Source organism: Betta splendens, chromosome 4 (assembly GCF_900634795.4).
Source record: "Betta splendens chromosome 4, fBetSpl5.4, whole genome shotgun sequence".
In the NCBI taxonomy this organism is placed as follows: Eukaryota; Metazoa; Chordata; class Actinopteri; order Anabantiformes; family Osphronemidae; genus Betta; species Betta splendens.
The window spans coordinates 24,831,149-24,854,089 of record NC_040884.2 but is presented as its reverse complement, the minus strand read 5'-3'; the positions used below and the strand labels follow the sequence as shown (position 1 = coordinate 24,854,089).

Sequence of the window (22,941 nt, the reverse complement as noted above, 5' to 3'; positions counted from 1 at the left end):
TCGTTGAACCCCTTTAACTCTGCTGCCACCTAGTGGAGGGTAACGTTCAATGCACGCTAATGGTTTCATTGTATTGTGCAAATGTAACAGAGCTTATCCTCTTGAGATGCCTATGATGCACGTAGATTTGTATCTGAATGTTTTCATAATTAAATGACTGGCAATTTTATTAGGTCTATAGTACAAGTATAATTTAATCCAATACAGCAGCGTTAATATGAATGCAACTTTTACAAGAAAGTTATTTTTTTATAGAAGATTTTTGTTAAGAAATGTCAGTAATGAATAATTGTACTAGGTTTCATAAGCCAATTAGATTAGGCGCACCTCGTTGGCCAATCAGATTGTAGGAGCGCTGCCCTTGGCCACGCCCCTGTCTGTGGAAACAATATCGATTCATGCACGTCTCAGTGTGGTCTTGACTTAACCCTGGTTACCCCAGCAGATTTACAATAACATGTCTGCATCAGTAAAGCACCGTCACATGTTTGGCCAAATACTAGTCCTCCAGGTGATGCTTTTAAAACAAATACCTTCATTCTCTTTATTATTCATTTAGAATGACACATCTCACACACAGATACACACTGGCTTCAGTGACTAATGACAACTTATCTAATTATTTTTTAATTTTTTATTAAATAAAACACACACGCCTTTTTCTTATTTACAATGAAAACACTTTATTCATCATGTCGTTTCGTTTCATTTAAAATAAACAGACCAGTAAAAAGTAAACAATACAGTTTGAAATTCAAATGATAATATTGTGATATATACCTTCAGTTGAACCAGCAGGCGTTGATTGAATGGCTTTTTAAAAAAGCGTCCGTCGCTTTAGTCACTCGTCGTTACAGTTAATACTCCGTGGTTACATTAAATATGAACACAAATAAATCACACTTCTACAGTAGAGTTGTGCCAAACTGGCCTGGCAGGCGGCTAAGATAAACTACCGAAGCGTCACTTGCATGCACGCGCTTATTATTGTCTACACAGCTCGGAATAAAAGAGAGCAATCACAGGACGTCGAAAACACAGAAGAAGAGGGGAACAGAAAAACTCTAAAACTGTGCAACTCTCTCCGGTATCAAAGTCTACGTTAAAAGCTTTGCGTCACACGTACAGCAGTTGCAGAGGTTATCCTTCAGTATGTGCTCCTAGGACATACAAAATAGTCAGCTAATAGAAAGCACGTGGTACATAGAACAGCGAAGAACCCTTTAAGTGAGGAGCATTATAATAATACAGTAACAGGCGCAGGATTCCGTCTCTCCCCAGGATTCCTTACATACAGAGCAATTACATGTGCGTAACGAAGTAACTGTACATGGCACTTCCATAATATAAACAAGAAAACCCGCGGATGATTATAAATAAACGGAGGGAAATAAATTAAAAGTGTGCTGCCTGAGGCGCATCTGAACACAAACCAGCAGGTGACAAGCGGTTTGGGCGCGAACCCGCTTTTGTGGGTGAGACAGTGCAGCTCACCTGAGAACGACGGGACGGCGCGGGGGCGGAGAGGCCGGCCACGCGCGCGCCGCTTAGCAGCTCGCGATGCTAATTATGCAAACAGACGGGAAATCGGGAGCTATGGTACTGTTCTTGCCGCGCTCGCCGCGGCGCTATCAAAATATTTCCGCCGACTTTCATTCATCCTCCTGCTCACTTTCCTTCGAACTCAACGAGCCGCTAATTAATGCGCTCGTTCGCTCGCTCGCTCTCCGCGAGGGGGAGAGAGTGAAATCCAAGTGGAATCTCCGCGGTTGTCTCCGCTTTGTCCCGCGCGAGACGCAAGACTTGGTACGAAGGCTCTGGTCTGTGCTCGGCCCCGGCGTGGCTCCGAGACGAGCGCGCGCTCTTACCAATAAGCGCGGGAACGTGAGAATGGGCTGTACAAGGAAATGAAACACACGACAGGCACCGCTGTCCTGTCGGATCAACACAGGCTAGACGCGTCAGTAAGGTGGGTTGGACGGTGGGGGGGTGCCATGCTCCTAAAAATAGCTTTTTTAAAAACTCTGCTGTCGGGGCCACACACACACACGCGACGACAGCTCCGCCGCCGCTCCGACTAAACGCAGGTCTTGTTGAGGTCAACTTTGACGGGCAGCGGCCCGGCCTCCTCCCGCTCCTCCGACTGCTTCACGGGGACGGCGATCACGGGGCTCAGGTGGTACGGGTCGGCTTTGTGGGCGTGGTCCAGGAACTCCTTGTCCCCGTTGATGCTCAGCTGGAGGAGGCAGAAACACTTTAACGCAGAGCAGCTGCAGCTAAGACCACTGTCACGCTCCGCCTTCTTGACCTCACGCCCAAACTCATAATAAAGTTTAATAAAGCGATGGTGTTGCTCTGGAGAGTCCGTAACGACCAACTCTACAAACCACTTCAGTGGAACTCGCTGTGCGAGTCCCTGAGACAGAGAGTCCTTGTGAATTGGAAATTGAACCTTGAGCTTGTTATTCTGTTTATTAGCCTGCTCGTGTGTGTGTGTGTGTGTGTGTGTGTGTGTGTGTGTGTGTGTGTGTGTGTGTGTACCTGTGGTTTAATATGCTGCTCCGGCGCCGTGACGAGGCTTGCACAGCTGAGCCAAAGCATGACCATGATGGACAGGAAGAGGCAAGCTGCTAAAATCCAGCGCGGGAGGCCCGAACGCCTGGGGAGCAGACAGGCGGAGTTAAAGAAAGGCAGCGCTGGGTCCAACAGCGCCGCCGTGGAGGTGAACGCACGAGTGTGTGGCGACGCTAAGCTTCACTGTCGCCCCACGCTTGATTTAAAGGTGTGAGTATAGCACGTTTTAGCTGTGATGCTAATCGAAGCAGACGCCGCGGTGATGGATCAGCAGCCTGGAGGGGAGTGAGTGAGCAGCGGCGCTGGTTCAGAGCGGGTCATAGAGGCCCAGCGGGTCTCACCTGGACATGCAGCCCAGGAAGTCGTGTTCGGCCGACGGCTCCTCGGCGTGCTGCGCGCCGTGCTTCCCCCGGCCTCCGGCCTTGGCGGCGCCCCTCTCTCCGTGGCCCCTCACACCTACGGGCGGTTAGTGAAACCACACGTTACTGTGACGCGAGCGCCGCGTCCGTCCGACGTGCGTGCGGCGGTGGATCCTCACCGTGAGGCCTCTGCGTGTGGGAGTGGACCTGAGGCCAGGGCTTGTCGGCCACGCTGGAGCGAGGAGCCTGCAGCTCGGGCAGAGAGTACTCCATCTCTGGCTGGCTCTGAGGACGGAGGGGGAGCAAACGCACCACAGCCAGCTTTAACACGCAGCCATCACCAAAAATCAGCCTGAAGACCAGGTCACGCGTGAGTGTGTGTTCCAACAGTTACCGATTGGCAAAACACAGTGTGTTAAAACCCACACCAATGCAAAATATGTGGAATGCAAACTTCCACATAGCTTCATGTGAGCTGTGAGCTTTTATAAAACCATAATCTAGCTTTCATCTAATACAGACTGAATTCGAACGTTTTGCAGTGGCCGGTCTGAAAAAATGGCTTTTGGATCCACTGCTACACGCCGACAGACTGCTGGATCAGCCGATCGTCGCTGTTTGCACTGTTGTGGGTTTCTTTACGTGCGCCGTGTTTCTGGTTCCCCTGGAGAACTCATTAAAAGGGGATTTTGTTCCCCCCCAACTGACCTGCCCTCCGCTACAACAGCATCTGTAGTCGGTTGTAGCAACACAATTGCTGGCCTCAGCAGCAGCCACACACACACACACACACACACACACACACACACACACACACACACACACACACTTTATCTAGAACAGTGTGGTGTCCCACTGCAGTAGCATCAGCCGCCCAGTGATTATCGATTATGACAGTTAACCAAAGACTTTGAAACACTTGCTGCATCTTACACTTCAATGTAGAACTGGCAAATTTCATTCACTGATTCATTAAGTCTTGTGATTTATATAAAAAAATCTTTCATCTGTATTATTTTTTTATGCGTAGATGAACAAAACACCACAACATGCAATAAGTGACTTCAAGTCCTTCAACCCTCTGCTGCTGGAAAGGTTCTCGGGACGTTTTATTACCTCTAGCATTAAAACCAGATGCAGCATGGGCCTAATGTTTGTGAAAGGATGAGGGCAGATGTGAAGCAAACGCGTCTCATTGGCTGCAGACTGAAGTGATCTGACCAACAGTGAGAGCGGAGCCTGATCGGCATCTGTCACGCATTACGACGCCGGGGCTCAAGAAAGACTTGAGGTCTGAGAGTTCATGATCTGCCACAGAGAGAGCAGTCACACAGGATACAGTGATGCACAGTGGAGGTGCGTGATGAGTGCATGAGCTCAGCAAAGGACGGTAAATATAGCCTCATTACTGTAGCTCACTCATTACATTACATTCAATCTCCTGGAGACTAAAGGCTACTAAAAACATAATGCAAACAACAAAACCATAATAAATCTCAACACACTGCACGATCCTCAAAGGCCCGTCTTTGCTAACAGCTCCTCCATGTGGCCAAATGAGACCACATACAGACATTACAGACGCTAACAGTTACTCTGTGTTGTCCAGACGCTCATCACATCACGCACCAGCGCGAGTTACTTTATTTCTGTGGACACGTGCGCTGGATCGGTTCAGGAAAAGCTTATTTGTCATGAAGGTGCATTCGTGTGCTGCAGAAAATACAACAAATGCAGGATTTAGTGGGCTTTGAGTTGAGCACAAACTGGGACGAGTCAAGCATCTTTTCATGGGTGAGGAGCATTTAGCGTGTTAGCAGCCCGTCCTGTGTCTCATGCAATCATGAGCCAGTGATACAACAAGGTGACGCTGCGACATCAGCATCATCAGTCAAATCACGCTACCTTCGTATCGCCGCCTTCTTCTCTTCCACTCAGGCTTTTTGTTTCCCTAAAATCAATTTGAGGACGATGACTAATGGAATTGTCGGGAGGAAATGGGACAGAACCGTCTGTCCTCGTGCTCAGCCTTACGCCGCTCGCTTGGAGGACGTCTCCAGCCCAGAGACCCTCATTCTGCACGGCCACAGGCTGACGTGTGGAGACGAGGGGACGCGAGGCTCTGACTTCCAGCATTCTCCCCTAACGACACGTTTCCCTCATGTCGGGCGGCCCTGGCCTATCTCTCCCCCCTTTAGCTGCCTCTCAGCTCCGCCGGGCTTTTTTCTGTTGCTGTCGGGCCGGCGGCGGTTTGCCAGCTGCCCACTAAACACAGGCCTGAGTCTCCTCGCAACCCGTGGAGCCCGGCTTCCCCATGAAGAGCAGGCGTCCATCAGCAAGGCTAGAAGAGATGCTGGTCATTTGTCTGTGAGTGAGGTGGAGCCTCACAGTCCAGTCTGCACATGGCAAACCTTCCTGCACCTAATAGAGAGCTTCATATACAAGACAAAGGCCCTACTGTGACATTTCAGACTGAGCCCTTTAATTGTGCAGCAAAGCGCCGTGATCCCATCACGAAGCCCCACAGCAGAGCTGCAGGCTTCTGAGCGGTTTGTGAAATGTGGAGGATGTGGGAGGAACCCCGTTACAGCTTTAATCGGTACGACACAGAGCCAGCAGTGCGATAGTGAGTTGGAGAGGCAGCACAGGTGCCAAAACCTCTAAAGCCCAAACACAAACAAACTGAACTTCCCCTCAGTGACGGTGATCGCGCCAAACCAACAACAACAACACGCCTTCACTTCACGCTTTGAAGTCTTCTATGTATTTATGTCAAAGGAAGAACTTCGCTTCCACGTCCTGTTACACCTTTTCCTTTAAAAGGACATTTATAAACAATTAAAGCACAGTGTGTGCTCCCAGTTGAACCACTTTATCCTGGATCCTGCTGAGCCCCTGCTCATCCAACCTTCACACTGACAATGAAATGGCCTCTGAGATGTGCTGGCAGTGACCCAAGTCCCTCAGCGCCACGCTGGACAGGCTATATTTGTCCATCTTAACAGGAAGCAGAGGTTAACTCATCCAATAATCTATAAAGGCCTAATTGCACTCGCACTTAACCTCCAAATAAAAACAGAAAAGTATAATGGACATCAGTTTTAGAGTTTTGCTAATCATGGGCCATAAATATGATATAGAGATTGGAAATGCAGCAGTTCCAGCAGCTATGTGTAAAACTCACATGAGTTGAGGATCTATTTACTGGAGCTAAAATACAAAGATCACACAAACACAATATTTACTTTATGACTCTAAGTTAGTTAAAATCAGGCAGTGTTTAAGAACTACAATGAATAATACCTATATAGCTTATTGTTTTATGGAATATGTAAACACAAAAAATGAGTTAGAGTCCCAGCTAAAGCAAAACACAGACATGTCTGCACAGAGTGAAGTCTCACCTGGAAAACCACGACCTTGCCATCGTCAGCCTGCAGGTAGAAGGTCCAGGTGGAGGAGATGAAGCTCTGAGCCGAGCTGACGATGTCGTTGCACCAGCTGGTCACAGCCTCCATCACGGACGGGGGCTTGGGGCGGAGCGTCATGGCCCTCAGCTGCAGATTAAAGGGCAGAAACCTCCGTCACTCAGGGAAGTGTTTGTGCTCCGTCGTCTCCTCGGGGCCGACTGTGCTGTGCGTGTGACTGCAGAGCGGCCTTCCTCACCTTCCTCCTCTTGATCTCGGGTTCAGAGGGCTGGCTGGCACAGCCGGTGCTGCAGGCCTCCTGCTCCAGCAGCTTAATATATGCCTCCTGGCAGGCTGGCGGGGAGAGGAGAGACAGACAGGGGCCGTTGTGAAGAAAGAGCAGAAGAAGAGGGAGGCGAGCGGATGGCGAAGGCCAACCGACGAGCACTAGCGGCACGAGTGGAACGGGCTGTTTGCGTGGGAGGAATGACAACGATGCAGGGAGGATGCTACATGTGCTGGCCCCCCGTGGAGACGGTCCGCACCGCGCCGCCGTTGCTGAAGCAGGGGTCGGCGTGGCAACGGCCGCCTGGATGGCAAATCACAGCATTGATTTCCAATGGAGCTGCTGAAACTGAGAGAAGCGCGTGTGCCACATAAAAGGAGTCCCTTAAAAGAACCCCTCTCTGCTTTTATTTTGAAACCTTTAGGCCTATTTGCCTTGAGACATCTGCAATGGAGCAGACTCACCTCCCTGACACTCCTCCTTGCTGGTGTTGAAGCCTGCGTTCCCATTGACAAACTGGCAGATGGAGTAGAGGCGACAGCCGCGGTGACAGGCGTTCATTATGGAGTCCTAGCAGTCAGACAGGATGAGGTTGTGGGGGGGGGGCAAAATTAGAGATGCTTCTTGCACTCTTGGGTAAACTCTGTGTAACCTTGTTAGGAAGTATGACAATGATAGGTTATGGCATCCCCTAATGACACGGTGCAGCTGATGTATTACAGTCTGTCATAAACACTTGCGAGGAAGCTTTTAGTGTCTGTAAAAGAAAAACAGAGTTAATGAGCCGCGTGTATGAGACTCTTCCTGTGATCCCAAGGCTTTTATTCTCCGCAGGCTGGAGCAACAGCGCCGCCCAGTGATCACCGCGGGGAGTGCAGCCGCGCGGACGTCCCTCCACCACGAAGCGTTCAGCCCCGGTTTGCATCTGTCACCATCTTCACCGCGTCCCCCTGATTTCACACACTGGCCTCACAAACATCACGCATACCCTAATATCCAGGACGACTGCCTTTCATCCGCATCTGCGTGGTTACTGCGCAGCTGTAAACATGTCGAAACCAGGTGGATGTGATTCGCGTCGCCCTGCACCACACCTGAAGGCAGAGGACGAGCGCAAACACCTCGGAGCTTCACGCGCACAGACACCGGCAGCGGCGTCTCCATTGTGGCCTCACGGCAAAGTCCCACTCAGGGAAGATTCACGGCCCGTAGTCCCCCCGATGCCTCATCTAGCGCACTTAGCCTGTCCAGGCTCTTAATTGCGCATTAATGAATAACTGGCGCAGTTTAGCGCAGGTGCGTCTCGCTACGAGCCGCTCGCTGCTTGAAGGGGATCGAGCCGCGTCCATGTTTCGGCCTAAGCGTGCGCCGTAGCGTCCAGACGGCGCTGCAAACCCGTAGCTAGCACGGAGCCCGTCGTGGTGCGCAGACATAAACACGGTCGTTTCTCGGCTTTTCGCACGGAACTAGACCCGGTGTCGGTGCTGCGCTGCGCCGCGCGACTCTGCGTCTCGTCGGGCGCCAGGCTGCGCGCTGCGCGCAGGCGGCGCACAGGGAGCACTTACTTTAGCGGGGCTTTTGTTTTTGATGGTGAGCTGGCATTGCTTCTTGCAGTAATTGATGTCGCCCAGTTGGTTGTCGAACTGATCCGAAGACGCCGCCGCGAAGCCGGCGAGGAGAACCGAGAGCAGGGCCGAGAAGCCGCACATCCCGCAGCCGAACCGGAGCATGGCGACCTCGGGAGAGAGAGGAGCGGAGAGACGGACTTCAACCTACGGCACCGGGCTCCCTTTGTGGCGGATGCTGCTGCTGCTGCCTCAGCTCCGTCCTGTCTGCCGTGCTGCTTGTGCTCGTGGCGTCACGCGCATCATCATCACACACACACACACACACACACACACACACACACACACACACACACACACACACACACAAACACACACCTGCAGAGCTGCAGCGCTTAATGTGGCCGCGATGACTTTCATTAAAATGTAGTAGACAGCTGATGAGGACCGAGCTGCGCGTGACAGATGGGTTTGTCTATAATCACTATCACAACAAACTGTTAAAAAAAACAATAACTAGTGAAAAACACATGTAGTGAGCTCACAAATATAGCTTTGAGAACGATTCATTATTATATTATATTATATTATATTATATTGTATTGTATTGTATTGTATTGTATTGTATTGTATTGTATTGTATTGTATTATATTATATTATATGTGTCACAGAACAGAGTAATAGTGGTGATCCCCTGATATCGATGATAAAAGCATGAGTGTGTTGCTGCTGTGTGTGAAAGCTCCTGGCTCATGTCTGGGAGGGGACCCGTTGAGGGGCACTTGTGACTTGTGTGAGGGTCTAGGGAGGAGCAACCTGCCTGGACCTCGGTGCTGGAGCGGCAGCAGAGCCACTCTGGGGTGAAAGGAGTCAAACCGTGTGCTTCCACTTTGTTGAGTCTCACTGGAGTCACGTTTGAGCTGCAGCTTGGCCTCATACGCTTTGGGAAAGTTGAGGGACACAGAGGGAGGAACCGGCCGACAGCCATGTTTTGCTTGGTGTTTCTTTTTGTTCTCGTCCCACGTGTCTTGTCCTCCTCTCCACGTAAGTACCCAACTTTTACCGGACAGCGGCCTCCGTCATTACATTAGTGGCTGCGTTTCCCACAGTATAGACGCTCAAAACCAACCAAACCACTTCACGCTGCAGAAAAAGTGTTTTCTTTTGATGATCTTTTGTTTCTGCTCCCAGATGTTACTATCACTTTATTATTCACAGTAGTTGTGGGCTCTCCTCATACTGTAAGTAACCACAGTCTCTCCAGATAAAGCACATGTTCAATCCAGTGTTTCATTAAAATATTGCACCTATGTATCACTGATATCACCCAGGCTTTTATAAACAGAGGTGTAAAACCTATGTTACACTGGAACCAAATGTTCCAGTCAAACCTCTTGTTTCTGTAACACACGTCCAGATGCAGCGACTCCTACGACGGCACCCATTCTGTGTGTTGTGAGCTGCTCTAAGAACTGGGGCCTATTACGCGTGACGGTGACTACGCTCATGGGATTAACTGAAATGTTAATCGGGGCCGTTGAGTGAGGGAAATGCAACAAAATGACACCAGCTGCAAATATGATCATAGGACCGAGCGTCTCACACGCAGGGACCTTGTTTATGTGTCTACAGTGGGTCCCGCTCTGAGGCCGAGGTCACGTTTGATGCTTCACACCTACATACTGTTTCAGTTTTATATTGAAGCCAGTGTTAGAGAATCTGGACATGTAGCGCGGTGGACCTTCCCGTCTCTGTAAAGCAGCCTCCGGGGAAGACGGTTTTACCCGCAAAGCAAGGTGACCTTTCAGAGTGATCCTACGAGGCTCCATAAATCCACTTCATTACGGGATCATAAATATGTGCTGAGCCTCTGCTGTGCTGCGGCGCAGCGCTGCTGCTGCAGCTCCGGCTCAACTCACACATGCAGTAGTTTTCTGTTGCTTGGCGAGAAATTCAGAGTCGCTTTGTTGATCTTCCTGAGGTTTTTCAATTCAAGGGTCTAAATACAGAGGATGCTTAATTCATCTTGTATAGGCAAAGTAGTATGTGTTTAGAAGATGGAGGGAAGACGCTGATCAGTAAATGTTGGCGCATGAAAAGAAGCCAAAAATCAAGCTTTTAAAATACAGTGGTCATATAGTAAATCCATCAGTCCTTCATGTAATAATGTTGGACTGGTGCAGCAGCCCGTCAGTCTGTTCCCTGTGTGTCACCCAGCTGTAGCGGCCGTCTCCCCCCAGGATCCCGTCCTGCCCATCGGCTCCAGTCTGACGGCCACGTGCACGCTGGCGCCCGGGTCCGGCCTCCTCGCCAGCGCGCTGTACTGGACGCTGAACGGCGCCCGCCTGCGCGGCGTGGCGTCGGCCCGCGTCCTGAGCGTCACGCTGCCCCGGCTCAGGGGCTCCCGGCAGCGGTCTGGGGACAACCTGGTGTGTCACGGGCCGGACGGCCGCGTCCTGGCCGGGTCGTGCCTCCACGTGGGCAGTAAGTGCTGTGTGTTTGTCCCTTTGATAGAGGTTGAGGTAAAGCCAATGAAAGCCTGCTCACGGCCTCACAGACGGTCTGCTCTGTAAACTGCCGTTTCATCTTGGTCCTTTTCATCTATTCTGTCTGATTATAATCTGTCTGTAACGCTTTAAAGCTTTTTATGCCACTAATCAGGGGCAGAGGCTTGATGGACGGCTGCTTCACATGAACTGAGGCTTTCTGCTGCTTTCTGACCGTGTCTCTGTTAAAGCTACATTTAAATGAAACCGTCATTTCCTTCATTTCAGCATGTGGATTAGTTTCGCTGTATGATTTTCATTTCTTCTGTTTTCCACCAGTGCCTCCAGACAAGCCGGTCAATCTAACATGTTGGTCCCGAAACACGAAGGACCTGAGCTGCAGGTGGAGCCCAGGGGGTGCGGGGGAAACCCACATCAGAACCAAATACGCCCTCAAGTACAAGCTGAGGTACTCTCCCACGCCTCCCAGTTGGACCAGTAAGTCAGATAAAGCCCCCAGAGGCTCACGTGCAGCATGTGTCCAGGTGGTACGGCACAGAGAAGGAGTGTGAAGGTTACAGCTCAGCGACGCGGCCGTACTCCTGCTACATCCCTCGCAACCTCGCCCTCTTCACCCCGTATGAGATCTGGGTGGAGGCAACCAATCAGCTGGGCTCCGCTACCTCTGACATCATCACCCTGGACATCCTTGATGTAGGTGAGTAACAAGACTGGAGCTGTGCATTGTTTATAATGCTGGAGGCTACTTAACACTTTCCTTTCCTTTCCTTCATTTCCTTTGCTTTTGCTTTTGCTTTTGCTTTCCTTTCCTTTCCTTTCCTTTCCTTTCCTTTCCTTTCCTTTCCTTTCCTTTCCTTTCCTTTCCTTTCCTTTCCTTTCCTTTGCTTTTGCTTTTGCTTTTGCTTTTGCTTTTGCTTTTGCTTTTGCTTTTGCTTTTGCTCTCCTTTCCTTTTGCTTTTCCTTTCCTTTCCTTTCCTTTCCTTTCCTTTCCTTTTCCTTTCCTTTCCTTTCCTTTCCTTTCCTTTCCTTTCCTTTCCTTTCCTCCTTTCCTCCTCTCCTCTCTCCTCTCTTGTCCCAGCCTGCCCTTCCTCTCTTTTGTTTGTGTGATCATTTCCTGCATCTGGTTAACACACATCTCTAAGGGGGGGATATTTTTATGGTTTATAGTCACCACAACTGCATTATGAGTTTGGGGTGAAACTCTCTAAGATAAACAGTTTTGTTGTAAAATCTAACCACACAGCAGATGCTTCTCGTATTATGGCTTCACAGGTTTCTCAGTGAGAAACTGAGGTTATGATGTATGAGCAATAACAGGAGATCTGTAGAAGTTCTTCAGGTTCCTGTGGCAATTTTTCCTCCCCCATCAACATGACTGCGATAAAATTAATATCAGTGGAGAAATGGCACCACAGCACCGGCACTGAAGGATGTTTGGCTCAGAAGGAGGAAACATCTTTACAAGCCATTTACTGCCTTCTTTAAAAAGCTCCGTCCTTTGTCTCCTTTCTTTAATCTTTCCTCCTGCCTCCGTCTTCTTCAAAGCACTTGATAAGTTTGCACATTTGTGAATCCAATGTTTTATTATGTTAAGTTAGTAAGAGAGAGACCACAACATGCAATAAAGGAAGTGATGTGAGACAAAGGGTTAAAGACCCTTTTCATTCAGCACGGACATTTTAGGCTCTTTTATTGGTTGGTTTCATTTAAATGAGATAGAGTTTTTATTATATTGTATTTGATGATGGTTAAAATAACAGTTACCTCAGATCATCCACTTCATTCCTGTAAAATTCCACTGATGCATAACTCACAGCACCTTGTTGCACTAAATAACAAAGGACTGAGCTCAGTCACTGTGGGCCTCCTGCTCCACTTACTTACTTACTAAACCATTGAGCCCTGTCCTTGCCCTCCAGTGACCACGGACCCTCCTGCCAACGTCCACGTCAGCCGCGTCGGGGACCTGGGCGACCAGCTGACGGTCCGCTGGGCCGGCTCCCCTGAGCTCAGGGACGTCCTGTTTCAGGCTAAGTACCAGATCCGCTACCGGCTGGAGGGCGGCACTGAGTGGAAGGTGATGCACGCGCTGAGTCACACTCCCCTCCACAGTATCAGCGAAGCGTGGAACGATGAGCAAAAGCAGCGTCCCGCTCTCTCAGGTGGTGGATGACGTCGGCAACCAGACGTCGTGCCGCCTGGCAGGCCTTCGCCCCGGCACGGTGTATTTTGTCCAGGTGAGGTGCAACCCGGTGGGCATCTATGGCTCCAGGAAGGCCGGCATCTGGAGCGAGTGGAGCCACGCCAGCGCTGCCTCCACGCCCAGTGACGGTGAGTCAACAGGGCACGCAGTGCTTTCCTATGTGCAGTCGATGCAGGATAGATTGTCCTGTGTGATTTCTGGATATTTCCTTTCTAATGCGCAAACTTTCAGTGTTAAGTGAAGACAGAAAAACATTGTCCTTATCCTCTCTTCAATGTCCCGAACCAGCTGATCCGAACCGCATGTGACCCAGGAGGGATCAGTAGGTTGTCGGCTGATAGAGATCTCCCAGCACTTGATTAGGGGGAAGTGCAAAGAGCCAGGGGGACGCTTGATAGATTTTTGTAATTGGGTTCAAAGATTGATCAAGTTAAAACGCAGCTTGTCTGTCTGCAGTGGACACAGGGTATGAAAGGGCTGAGTGGAAGCAGGTTTGGGGCAGATAATGACTAACATGGGTTATGTGGAATTCCCTCCACAGACGGAGGAAGCCATTATCAGGCTCTGTTGTTTGCCATAAAGAATTGATTATGGCACTTCAGTAGCCTTTCCTGCACAGAAAGCAATTAACTTTATGGAACATTACATCCACGGTTCGAGACATTAAACTGACAACTTAAACTGAAACATTTTTGTTCATATGAGACAATTCTACGTTTCTCGTTTTTGTAGACTGAGCGTCTACATGAGTCAGCACAAATGCTCAAAGAGGAACTCTGCACTACAGATCTACAGATGTTGTAGATGTAGATGTTTTTTTAGTTGCAGAAACCAAACAGGGTCTGAAAATCACATTAATAGGTATAATGGGGCTGATGAGAATGTTGTTAGATTTGCAGGGAACTGCACATGAGTCAAAGGACAAATGTAAATCTGAGTAAGTAAAGGGATGGACATTTGCTTTTTATTATATATTTATTATATACTGTTTATCGTCATGGAACATGAGTGTGTGTGTGTGTGTGTGTGTGTGCTCGCTCAGTGTGATCACAGCTGCTGTTTCCACAGCAGCGCTATTTGCATATCGTGACACATTTCCATAGGCAGTGCGTTCATAGTCGACAGTAGTATCCTATAGTTGTGTCTTGTTATAACCCTGTCTGCTCTGTTTCCACCTTCTTATGACACATTCTCTCTCCTTTGTCTCCTTTCCTCCTCCTCCTCCTCCTCTCCCAGGGCGTCTGCAGAGCGGCTCATGTGATCCTAAGCCTGCTGAGCCAAACTCCACCCTGCGGCGGGAACTCAAGCAGTTCTTTGGCTGGGTCCGCAAGCATGCACGCGGCTGCAGCGGCATGTCAGTCAAACTGTACGATCAGTGGAGGGCGTGGCTGCAGAAATCACATGAAACTAGCATCCAGGTAGGTAAGCACAACCTCCTGCCTCTGCTCCATCACTCACATACACTCAGTCTTCACTGACGTCCTGAACTATGCTCCTGACCTTGCCTTTGTTGTGTCATGTGGTTAAGAACAAACATAAATCAAAGCATTTTATTATCAGGTGAAATGTGCAGTTCTGACTTTACTGGCCCAGAGGTGGAATAAAAGCAGATATAGCCTCAGACGTACAGTCTGGATTTATTACATGTTTTAACGATGGGGACCAATGACCACAACAAAGAAAAATGAACATGTTAGTGCAATTAACCATCCTCTGTAATGGGGTCCGTTTGTGGTTTAGTTTTCCTTGGCTGAAGGAATCCAGCTCACAAATATAACTAGGCCCAAATGGCAGAGACCCAACGTCTTCTGCGTTTGTGTCTTTGTGCCACATCCTCTGCTGCTTAGTCCTTGAACTCACAGAAACCCTCACTCTACCTGACTCAATTAGCTCGGCCGTCTCCTGCTTTTCGTGCTTCACAGGGCGCACTGTGTCGTCTGAAGAATGTCTTTGTTCACAAGGTGTGACAGGTTCCCATTGATTGCCTTGAGAGAAAAGTATCAGCAGGCTGGGAACAAAATTCGGAGAATAAGAGATAAAAGACAGAGATGTAGCCGCCTAGAGCAGTTATCAGGACGAATATAAATTACATGACTTTTCCCACTGAATCATCTGCTTTTGTTTTTTCAGATTCTGCTAAATGATAATTCATAGAGCAACCATTGTGTTTATTTCATGAACAGCATCAAGGAACACTGGCCTTAGACTCTGGCTGAGGAATCCTATTTTTTTAACATAAAAATTTTACAAAAAGAAACATTTGGATGCCCAGTGAATAGTAAAACAATTTTGTTGGTCAGTATAAGCTAAAGATCCAAAAACAGCCAATGGATTTTTATAATGCACATACAAAAAGCAAACATCAATAACTTGTGTTTAATGTAAAGAGTCGGTTTGATCATTCCCTAAATTATTTTAACTAAAGGAACAGACATTGTAATCCTTAATATACTTCATATTTAAGACTATGAATTCTGATGTATGCACTTCTTGTAGTTGTTGAGTCTGTACATGACTTATAAAAAACGAAAGCAAAAATCCCTTTGGAGGGGACTCTTCAGTTTCAAAAAAATACAATGTTTTCAGTAAGCAAAGATAGTTACATTAGCTTCTTACCGTAAGAAGTATAGTATTTACAAGATAATCATCCATTACATGACAAGCCTTTTTGCTGAGGCATGCATTAACACAAACAGAAGAGTACAGAGGTCCCCTGGGTGGAATAAGACTGCAGCAGTGAGCAGGGTGGAGCCAGCGGAGGATCGATGAGTGCAGCCGACGAGATGAGAGTTGCAGCAAGGTTGATCTATCAGCCCCACTGTCTTGTGATGCCAGACGGTGGCTGCAGCCCCGAGGGATTCACCTGTCAATCACAGTCCTCAGAGTCGTACTTAAAATCCTGCATGATCTCACTCAGAGCCTCCTTGTTTTTGATGATTCTGAACAAAGGAACAACACAGTTTGACATTTATTTAAAAGACAACAGCATTTTGGTAGCATTTACAAAATGTCTCTATCCCTTTATTGTTCCACCAAACTGAACTGCAGCTGTATCACGGGACAGTGTGTTACATTAGTGTGACACAGGAGGCACCTGAGCCTCTGAGCAGGTAAATAGAGCTACTCTTACTCATGCTTGATCTCCTGAATGTTTTGTTGACAGTCGTCCTCCTCGGGGTGATCCTGGGCCCGCTGCTTGGCCAGCTGCAGCTTGGCTGTCTGTTTAAGAGTATGGAACAGAGGCAAAAGCTTATGAGGGCCTTTAAAAATATAGCATCACTGAATGATTTAAAGTGTTTTGTTGTTATTGCAGAAAAAACTATAGTTACACAGGATGCTTCAAACATTCATAACTGAGCTCCCCAAATAAATACTGATTCTGAATAAACGCTGATCTGTATCTTTAACATGACAGTAGCAAAACTTATTTTAAAAGTACTTTTAGATAGAAATCTGAAGAACTCTGCCTCCTTGTGGTGAAACAGTGGAGTTGTATTAACTATTAAGAAAATATGACAACATAAAGACAATTCAATGAAAGGGTTGTTTATTGTTGTACTACATTTAATTGGACTTTAAAATAGCGCTTATCCAGTGGTCTCTCCCTTAGATTCTGGACTCAACAACCATAAGAACAAAGTGAGTTTCCTACCAGTTCAAGCTTCTCCCTCTCTTTGCTCTGCAGCTTTTCAATGTGTTCTGAGAGGTCTGGCCTGTCAAACTCATGGTGCAGCCTCCGTTTGATCTCCAGCACCTCGTTGGAGATGCCGCAAAAGGCCTGCGTTATTTCATGCACTAGCTGCCTGTAGTGATCGAAGTCATAATGGGGCCCGGTCCTCAAGTACGCCTCATGTCCCCTGAAAGACATTGAGCAACCACAACAACAAAGAATACTGAATTTATGATCTCTTAGGATTTCAAATCAGATTTGTTTGTTTTGTGCTTTGACTACTCAGAGATGGTGAATGGAGACAGCATGACAAGTTTAAGTTTTGAAAATACACAATAGGAGCCTGTAGGCTGGCTCATGATGACTGCAATCGAACTTACTCTTCAAAGAGACGATAGGTCTCCACCCGTTCAGACTGAAGATGATAAAACCTCTGGATTAGGGCTTTATATTCTGTAGAGAGCTAAAGGAAATCGGACATTAGTCAGGCTAAACTCTCCTGAAGGCTGTGATGGATGTTTGACAACAAATACTTATCATGGAGGCTTATCACACTGCTTTCTTTCCTACTGATCACTTTATAATAACGTAAAACTAAGAGACAAGCAGCCCTGTAAGAGAAAAGCTAGCCCTGTTGCTAGCAGACATTAGCTTAGCTTAGCTTAGCTCCTTTTAGCGCACAGGAAGTTTCAATTCTGAGCAGTTGAGATATTAAACTGTAAGATGAGTAAAGTACTAACACTTACCATGATAACATTTCAAAAAACACACACGCTGGGTTTTCATAGCCTGTAACTTTGACGTGTTTACGATTTGCAGGTGCACGACTGCCTTCGCTGTATGTGAAACAGCGGCGTAAGAGCCGGAAGTGACGCGAGGACGCAATGATGATGATTTCAAAATAAAAGGTTTCATAAAACAACAAGTTCCGTCATATTATCTGAAGCGCAGAAACCTTCGCTGAACAATAACATCTCGACACTGGTCGAGGAGACAGGCTTTCCTCAAAGCTGGTGTCATCGTGTGAACTCTTATGATCACGACGTTTGCACCTGTCTTATTTCGAAAAGAAAGCTGTCTATGCTTTCATTCAAAAACACACTCGTTCTCCTATTCAATACATAACTCAATGATTCCATTTAATGAAGTGGGGTTTCTGGGCCTGGTACCTGAGCAAATAATCCTATGAGATGCGAACAATACCATTTCTGCATCTTATCCGCTGATCTCGCCTGTTTTGTGTTCCTGGGAGTAAAAAGCCTTTATTACAACGTGGAGCAAACAGGTCGCATCGCTACTACTGTGCAGACGCGGGCACTCTCCTACGCCTCCAGTCTCCCCCTGGCGTCCATTGGTCCGCTGAGCATCTTCAGCACCACGCAGGCTGAACAGCGACACAGAGCCGCGCAGCGTTCGTCGAATGAGGATGCGGCGCGGCGTTCGCTGCTCCACACGGTTACTATGACACCGTCGATCCGGGTTCGTCGCCGCTTCATCGCGCTACAGGAGATGTGTGAATTTGCCGCGCGCCGCCTGGATCGCCGTCTCAGTCTGCGAGGGGAAGCTGCCTTCTGATCCCCGATGCCCGGGCTCGCGGGGCTCGCCTGTTTCACCCGGCTTCCCTCTCGTCGAGTCGACAGACATGACGGACCGTAACGCCGCCGCCCGGGCCACAGGCAGCACCGACCTCCCATGCCCAGTGCCGCATCAACAAGCCTCGCCGCACGACCACCGGGTCCCCCTGCCGGCGCCCCGGTGCGCGCCGGTCCCGCGACGCCTCCTGTGACATGACAGCTCGGGGACGGAAGAAGAGGATCAAAGGTTACGGGCAGGGGTTCGAGCAGGCGCACGGGCGGCGAGAGGGCACTCGGCGACAGACGCTCCGCTCTGTGTGAGCGGCGAGGACAGAATCACGCGTTCATTTTTTATGTCATAATTAATTAACCCCTGCAGGGTCTTTTTCGCCTGGCCCGGAGCCTCCGGGGAGATTAGAGCGAGGAGCGGTGCCCCTGGAGCCGCTTGATGGGTCGGGGGCCTGAACCCAGGTCCTGGACTCGACTGACCCTCGCGGGTCCCCTCTTGTGATCACGCTGAAGCCTTATTGTGGTTCAGATTTCAGGCCTACGTCGTGGTAGCACCCACATTTGCCTTACAGCCGTATCTGATGCACGGCCTCATAGTGGTGATACTGGTCGAGTCCCAGTCGGCTGTGCAGTTCTCCCGGCCCGTCAGGCTCACTTGGCTGCTGCTGACGATCACCTTCACCTACACAGCCATGGGCTGCATCCAGAGCATAGCCTGTAACAAGTCGCGCATCAAGCGGGAGAACATCGTGGTGTGCGACCTGTCCGCCACCATCGACCACTGCCCGACCGTCATCGAGGAGAACTCGCCCATCGTGCTTCGGTACAAGACGCCGTATTTCAAAGCCTTGGCGCGGATTGTGATGCCGCCCGTTGCGCGCAATGAGACGTGGGTGGTGGGCTGGATCCAGGCGTGCACTCAGATGGAATTCTACAACACCTATGGAGACATCGGAATGTGAGTTGACAGCTCCGGCGCCCGCGTCCTCGTCACCGCACGCGCGCCTCTACCGTAGCATGTTTGCGCGCGCAGGAGCGTTTGCGCACGCAGCGGGGTTAACTGTGTTTGTCAGCCTCGTTCGTTCCCCAAACGCCCACCGACAGATTCTGTTCCTGTGACTTTGGCACCTAAATAGAAAAAAAAAACTGCTATTAGAGGAGCTCAACAACAGTTGCTGCTCTCACGCGCACAATGTGCCCACGGAGACGCGTCCTCCCCCACACCCCCGCGAGACGCACACGCACGCATGATCTGGAAGGCATATGTGAGGGGGTGTCTAATCCCCGCTGTGCTCGCGGAGCGGGTGGGGGTGGGGGTGGGACTTGGGGTGGGGTGTCATCAGATTGGCTTCGGAGGCGCAACAAACAGATGACAAAAAAACTGTTGGGTCCAACAAAGGGATGATGATAATCCACTGACATGCTGAGGCAGCAGATACCATTTACAGGCAGCAACTGGTTGTGTGTCGATGTACTTTACTTGCTTTTTCCATTTAAGGCTTTAAATCGAAAAAGGGTTTATTGGTGCCGGGAAAGCACACTGCATAGAATTGCTTTTGCAACTGACTGTGCAGCATTAGACGTGAGCTAAGGTGATGACCCTGTTCGCAGGTCCAGCTGGGAGCTGCCGCAGCTGCGGGAGGGTGTGGTGAGAGCCATCAGCGACTCCGACGGCGTCAGCTACCCCTGGTACGGCAACACCACGGAGACCGTCACCATCGCGGGCCCCACCTCCAAGCCCTCGCGCTTCGTCGTCAGCATGAACGACAACTTCTACCCGAGCGTCACCTGGGCCGTGCCGGTCAGCGAATCCAACACGCCCCTGCTGACCAACATCAAAAGGGACCAGAGCTTCACCACGTGGCTCGTGGCGCTCAACACCGCGTCCAGGGAGAAGATCCTGCTGCACACCATCAAGTGGAGGATGAGGGTGGATATCGCGGTGGACCCGTCCCAGCCCCTGGGCTCCCGGGCCAGGCTCAAGGGCCGGCTGCACCAGGACCAGCCCCGGGTGCTGACCCGCATGGAGCCCATCCCCCCCAACGCCACGGGGAGGCCCAACGCCAACGACGCCCAGGTCCTGATGTGGCGGCCGAGGAGAGGGCCCCCGCTCGTGGTCATCCCGCCCAAGTAGAGGTTGGCGAGAGCGCACGGCCGCTCCAGGGAAACGCAGCGGATTCATGGGTGAACGGGCGAAAGACAAATTCTGATGTGTGATCAGGCTGAGGCTTAAAAACTGTCGAAGGCACAAATCAGAGTAGCAGCCTTCTGCGTGTAAAGTCATGAGGGGACATCTGCCTTAATTCCCCACCTGCCTTTGATGATGCAGAGTAAGTTTCTGCCTCTGGGGAGCTGTCGGGCATTCAGGCTTTTACTGTTATGAAGCCCCCCCCCCCCCCCCCCCCCCCCCCCCCCCCCCCACCACCACCACCACCACCGACGGGTCCGAGGCAAACCTGTACTGTAGCTACTCAGGCCCGGAAGGAGACAAAGACCTGTTTTAAAAAGGTTCTTCAGCCTTAACGATGACAGAATCGAGCCTGGTCTGTGCTGAGTGGGACCAAGGAGAGACCACGGGTCCCGCGGGTCCAAAGAAGACGGCGCCGCTGTGGGGTTTATTCACAACCGGAACGTGTGAGTGTGGATGTGCAGGCATGTGTCCACAGCATGAGTCTGTGGTTGCGTGTTTTCTATAGTGGAGCCCAGGTTTGAGTCCAGGTTCGCTGCTTTGTCACCAGACTGCCTCACACACACACACACACACACACACACACACACACACACACACACACACACACACACACACACACACACACACACACACACACACACACACACACACACACAGTCAGGGTCTCATTAGTGATCATAAAAGAATATGGACGAAGATTGTCATCACCCCCCCCCAACACCAGCGATGCTTGTGTTGTCGACTGCTTTCTACACTAAATCTGCTCTGAGGTTAGAGCGTTAGTAATAACAGAGCAAGTCAGCCCTCAGTAGCTGCAGCACAACCTGAGCTACTGATGATGTAAAAGCATAGTAGTCAGACAGAGAAGTTAGTCTTGTGACTAAAATCTGATCCTCGTTAAAAGAACGCAGCCTTTTCCTCCTTCTGCTTCTACATATGAGGATTTTAGGGGGATTTTGCTTGTGCATCTTCTGTCTATGGGTTTCCAACTGATAGAAATCCTGATCACACACACACACACACACACACACACACACACACACACACACACACACACACACACACACACACACACACACACCAGTATAGTCACAGTGACTATGCTCAGAATGTGTTTATCATGTTAACTCATACTAGCTACTAAAACTCTTTGCAGTAGTTAATTAAATATTCAATAAAACAAACTAGGTGCAGAAGGTTACATCTCTTAGGCACATGCTGCTCATATGTCAGATTATCTACTTCTTTTATTTCTATTATTTCTATAATTCCATTGCCGTCCACTCAGGAGTCTGTCTGTCAGTGTTATTTGTATTTAAAAGAAGCCTAAAGAACTTCATGCCAGTATCACAACCTAAAGTATCAGGAGGTTTAATGGGCCCAGTGCCTGAAGCACAAATCAAAGCTGAGGTCTGAAGGTCTCGTCTACGTGTTTCAGCCCTGAAGGTTCCACGTGCCCATAGAGCAGCAGAGCGGTCCCAGTGCAGGGTCATGTCTCCGTATGATTCACACAAACACAACAATGACAATGTAAAACTATATACTTGACCTCTATTGCAAATATGTCAAATCTTTCATAAATTGTGAACAAATCTCGTTTTCTTAACGTTTTCTTTTATTAACTAGAGGCTATGATGTGAGACGCAGGATCCCAAAACATGTGTGATTTGGGTGAACTGAGCCTTTAGTGCAGTGTTGGGTCCTAGAGCCGCACAGTGTTTCTTTGTACGAGGGCAGAGTGCAGCTCAGCGGACGATGCTGAACACGTTTTCCCAGCAGGTCTGTGTTGTGTTTCTGTTTGTAGCTCAGCACACAGTGGGCCAGTAAAACAGGTCGCACAGAACCGCTGAGCTGGTCCTCGCGAGGCAGAGATGAAGAGAGACGCAGGATGGAACCGAGCTCTTTAACCCATGCTGCTGCTCTTTGCTGTAGGTGCGAGCCAGACAAGCCTTTGCACGCACGCACGCACGCACACACACACACACACACACAGCGCTACAGCCATAATCACCTGAAGGACTGTTCCTTACACACACACACACACACACACACACACACACACACACACACACACACACGTTGGCTGTTTAAACTAGATGCTTACTGTAGCAGTGACAGTGCAGCGTGAAGCAAACAGCATCCGAGAGCCCACGTCGACAATCAAGGGAAACATCTAGAGCAGCACTTTTAGCCGGGGGGACGTTCGCAGACCTTCGCTGGTCTGAGATTTCATCCAGAGAGTTGAGGCTTTTTCTAGAGCGAACGCGAATAAAGTGTGAACAAAATGCATTTCTACTCGACCACAAGGTCCCACAGTCCGCTGTCTGTGTGTATCAGGGCCTCAAGTGTCTTTTCCAGTAACAGATGTGCCTGAGGGGAGAGCAGCACAGTCCTGCACGAGGAGCCGTGACTCGTTAACTCCTCCGTGGCTGGAGCTCCGTGACTCGAGAGCGGCGTTTTACAGTGTTTTAACAGGAGGACAACAAACGCGTTGCCGTCCTTTCCCTCAGACTGTCGGAATTTTGCATGCAGTGTTTTTAAATGAATTAAAAACAAAATGTCAAACGTAGAAGAGTGTGAAGTTGTTCGTGTTGT

General features: G+C 49.4%; 4 protein-coding genes across 5 annotated transcripts; 2 read left to right on the top strand and 2 right to left on the bottom strand.

The window, feature by feature from the left end:
* Positions 1-657: 657 nt before the first annotated feature.
* Positions 658-8,497, bottom strand: tmem59l (transmembrane protein 59-like). Its single transcript, XM_029148412.3, has 8 exons — positions 8,192-8,497; positions 7,091-7,196; positions 6,600-6,694; positions 6,338-6,490; positions 3,113-3,218; positions 2,916-3,030; positions 2,542-2,659; positions 658-2,236 (listed from the first exon to the last, which is right to left on the bottom strand). Exons 1-8 carry the CDS (start codon positions 8,354-8,356, stop codon positions 2,078-2,080), a joined length of 1,017 nt encoding a protein of 338 aa, XP_029004245.1. The 5' UTR covers positions 8,357-8,497; the 3' UTR covers positions 658-2,077.
* Positions 8,498-8,533: 36 nt separating this feature from the next.
* On the top strand, positions 8,534-16,309 carry crlf1b (cytokine receptor-like factor 1b). Of its 2 annotated transcripts, none has more exons than XM_055508284.1 (8): positions 8,534-9,236; positions 10,410-10,676; positions 11,018-11,147; positions 11,224-11,396; positions 12,619-12,776; positions 12,862-13,030; positions 14,139-14,320; positions 15,033-16,309. In XM_055508284.1, exons 1-8 carry the CDS (start codon positions 9,179-9,181, stop codon positions 15,054-15,056), a joined length of 1,161 nt encoding a protein of 386 aa, XP_055364259.1. In that variant the 5' UTR covers positions 8,534-9,178; the 3' UTR covers positions 15,057-16,309. The 2 variants fall into 2 exon arrangements, with proteins under 2 accessions (XP_055364259.1, XP_029001487.2); XM_029145654.3 differs by having other exon boundaries at positions 14,139-14,324.
* rex1bd (required for excision 1-B domain containing) lies at positions 15,050-17,734 on the bottom strand. Its single transcript, XM_029145658.2, has 5 exons — positions 17,319-17,734; positions 16,953-17,035; positions 16,555-16,759; positions 16,033-16,121; positions 15,050-15,841 (listed from the first exon to the last, which is right to left on the bottom strand). Exons 1-5 carry the CDS (start codon positions 17,319-17,321, stop codon positions 15,769-15,771), a joined length of 453 nt encoding a protein of 150 aa, XP_029001491.1. The 5' UTR covers positions 17,322-17,734; the 3' UTR covers positions 15,050-15,768.
* A 17-nt stretch (positions 17,735-17,751) lies between these two features.
* fam78bb (family with sequence similarity 78 member Bb) lies at positions 17,752-22,918 on the top strand. The gene is made up of 2 exons (XM_029145657.3): positions 17,752-19,113; positions 19,767-22,918. Exons 1-2 carry the CDS (start codon positions 18,737-18,739, stop codon positions 20,287-20,289), a joined length of 900 nt encoding a protein of 299 aa, XP_029001490.1. The 5' UTR covers positions 17,752-18,736; the 3' UTR covers positions 20,290-22,918.
* Positions 22,919-22,941: the final 23 nt, after the last annotated feature.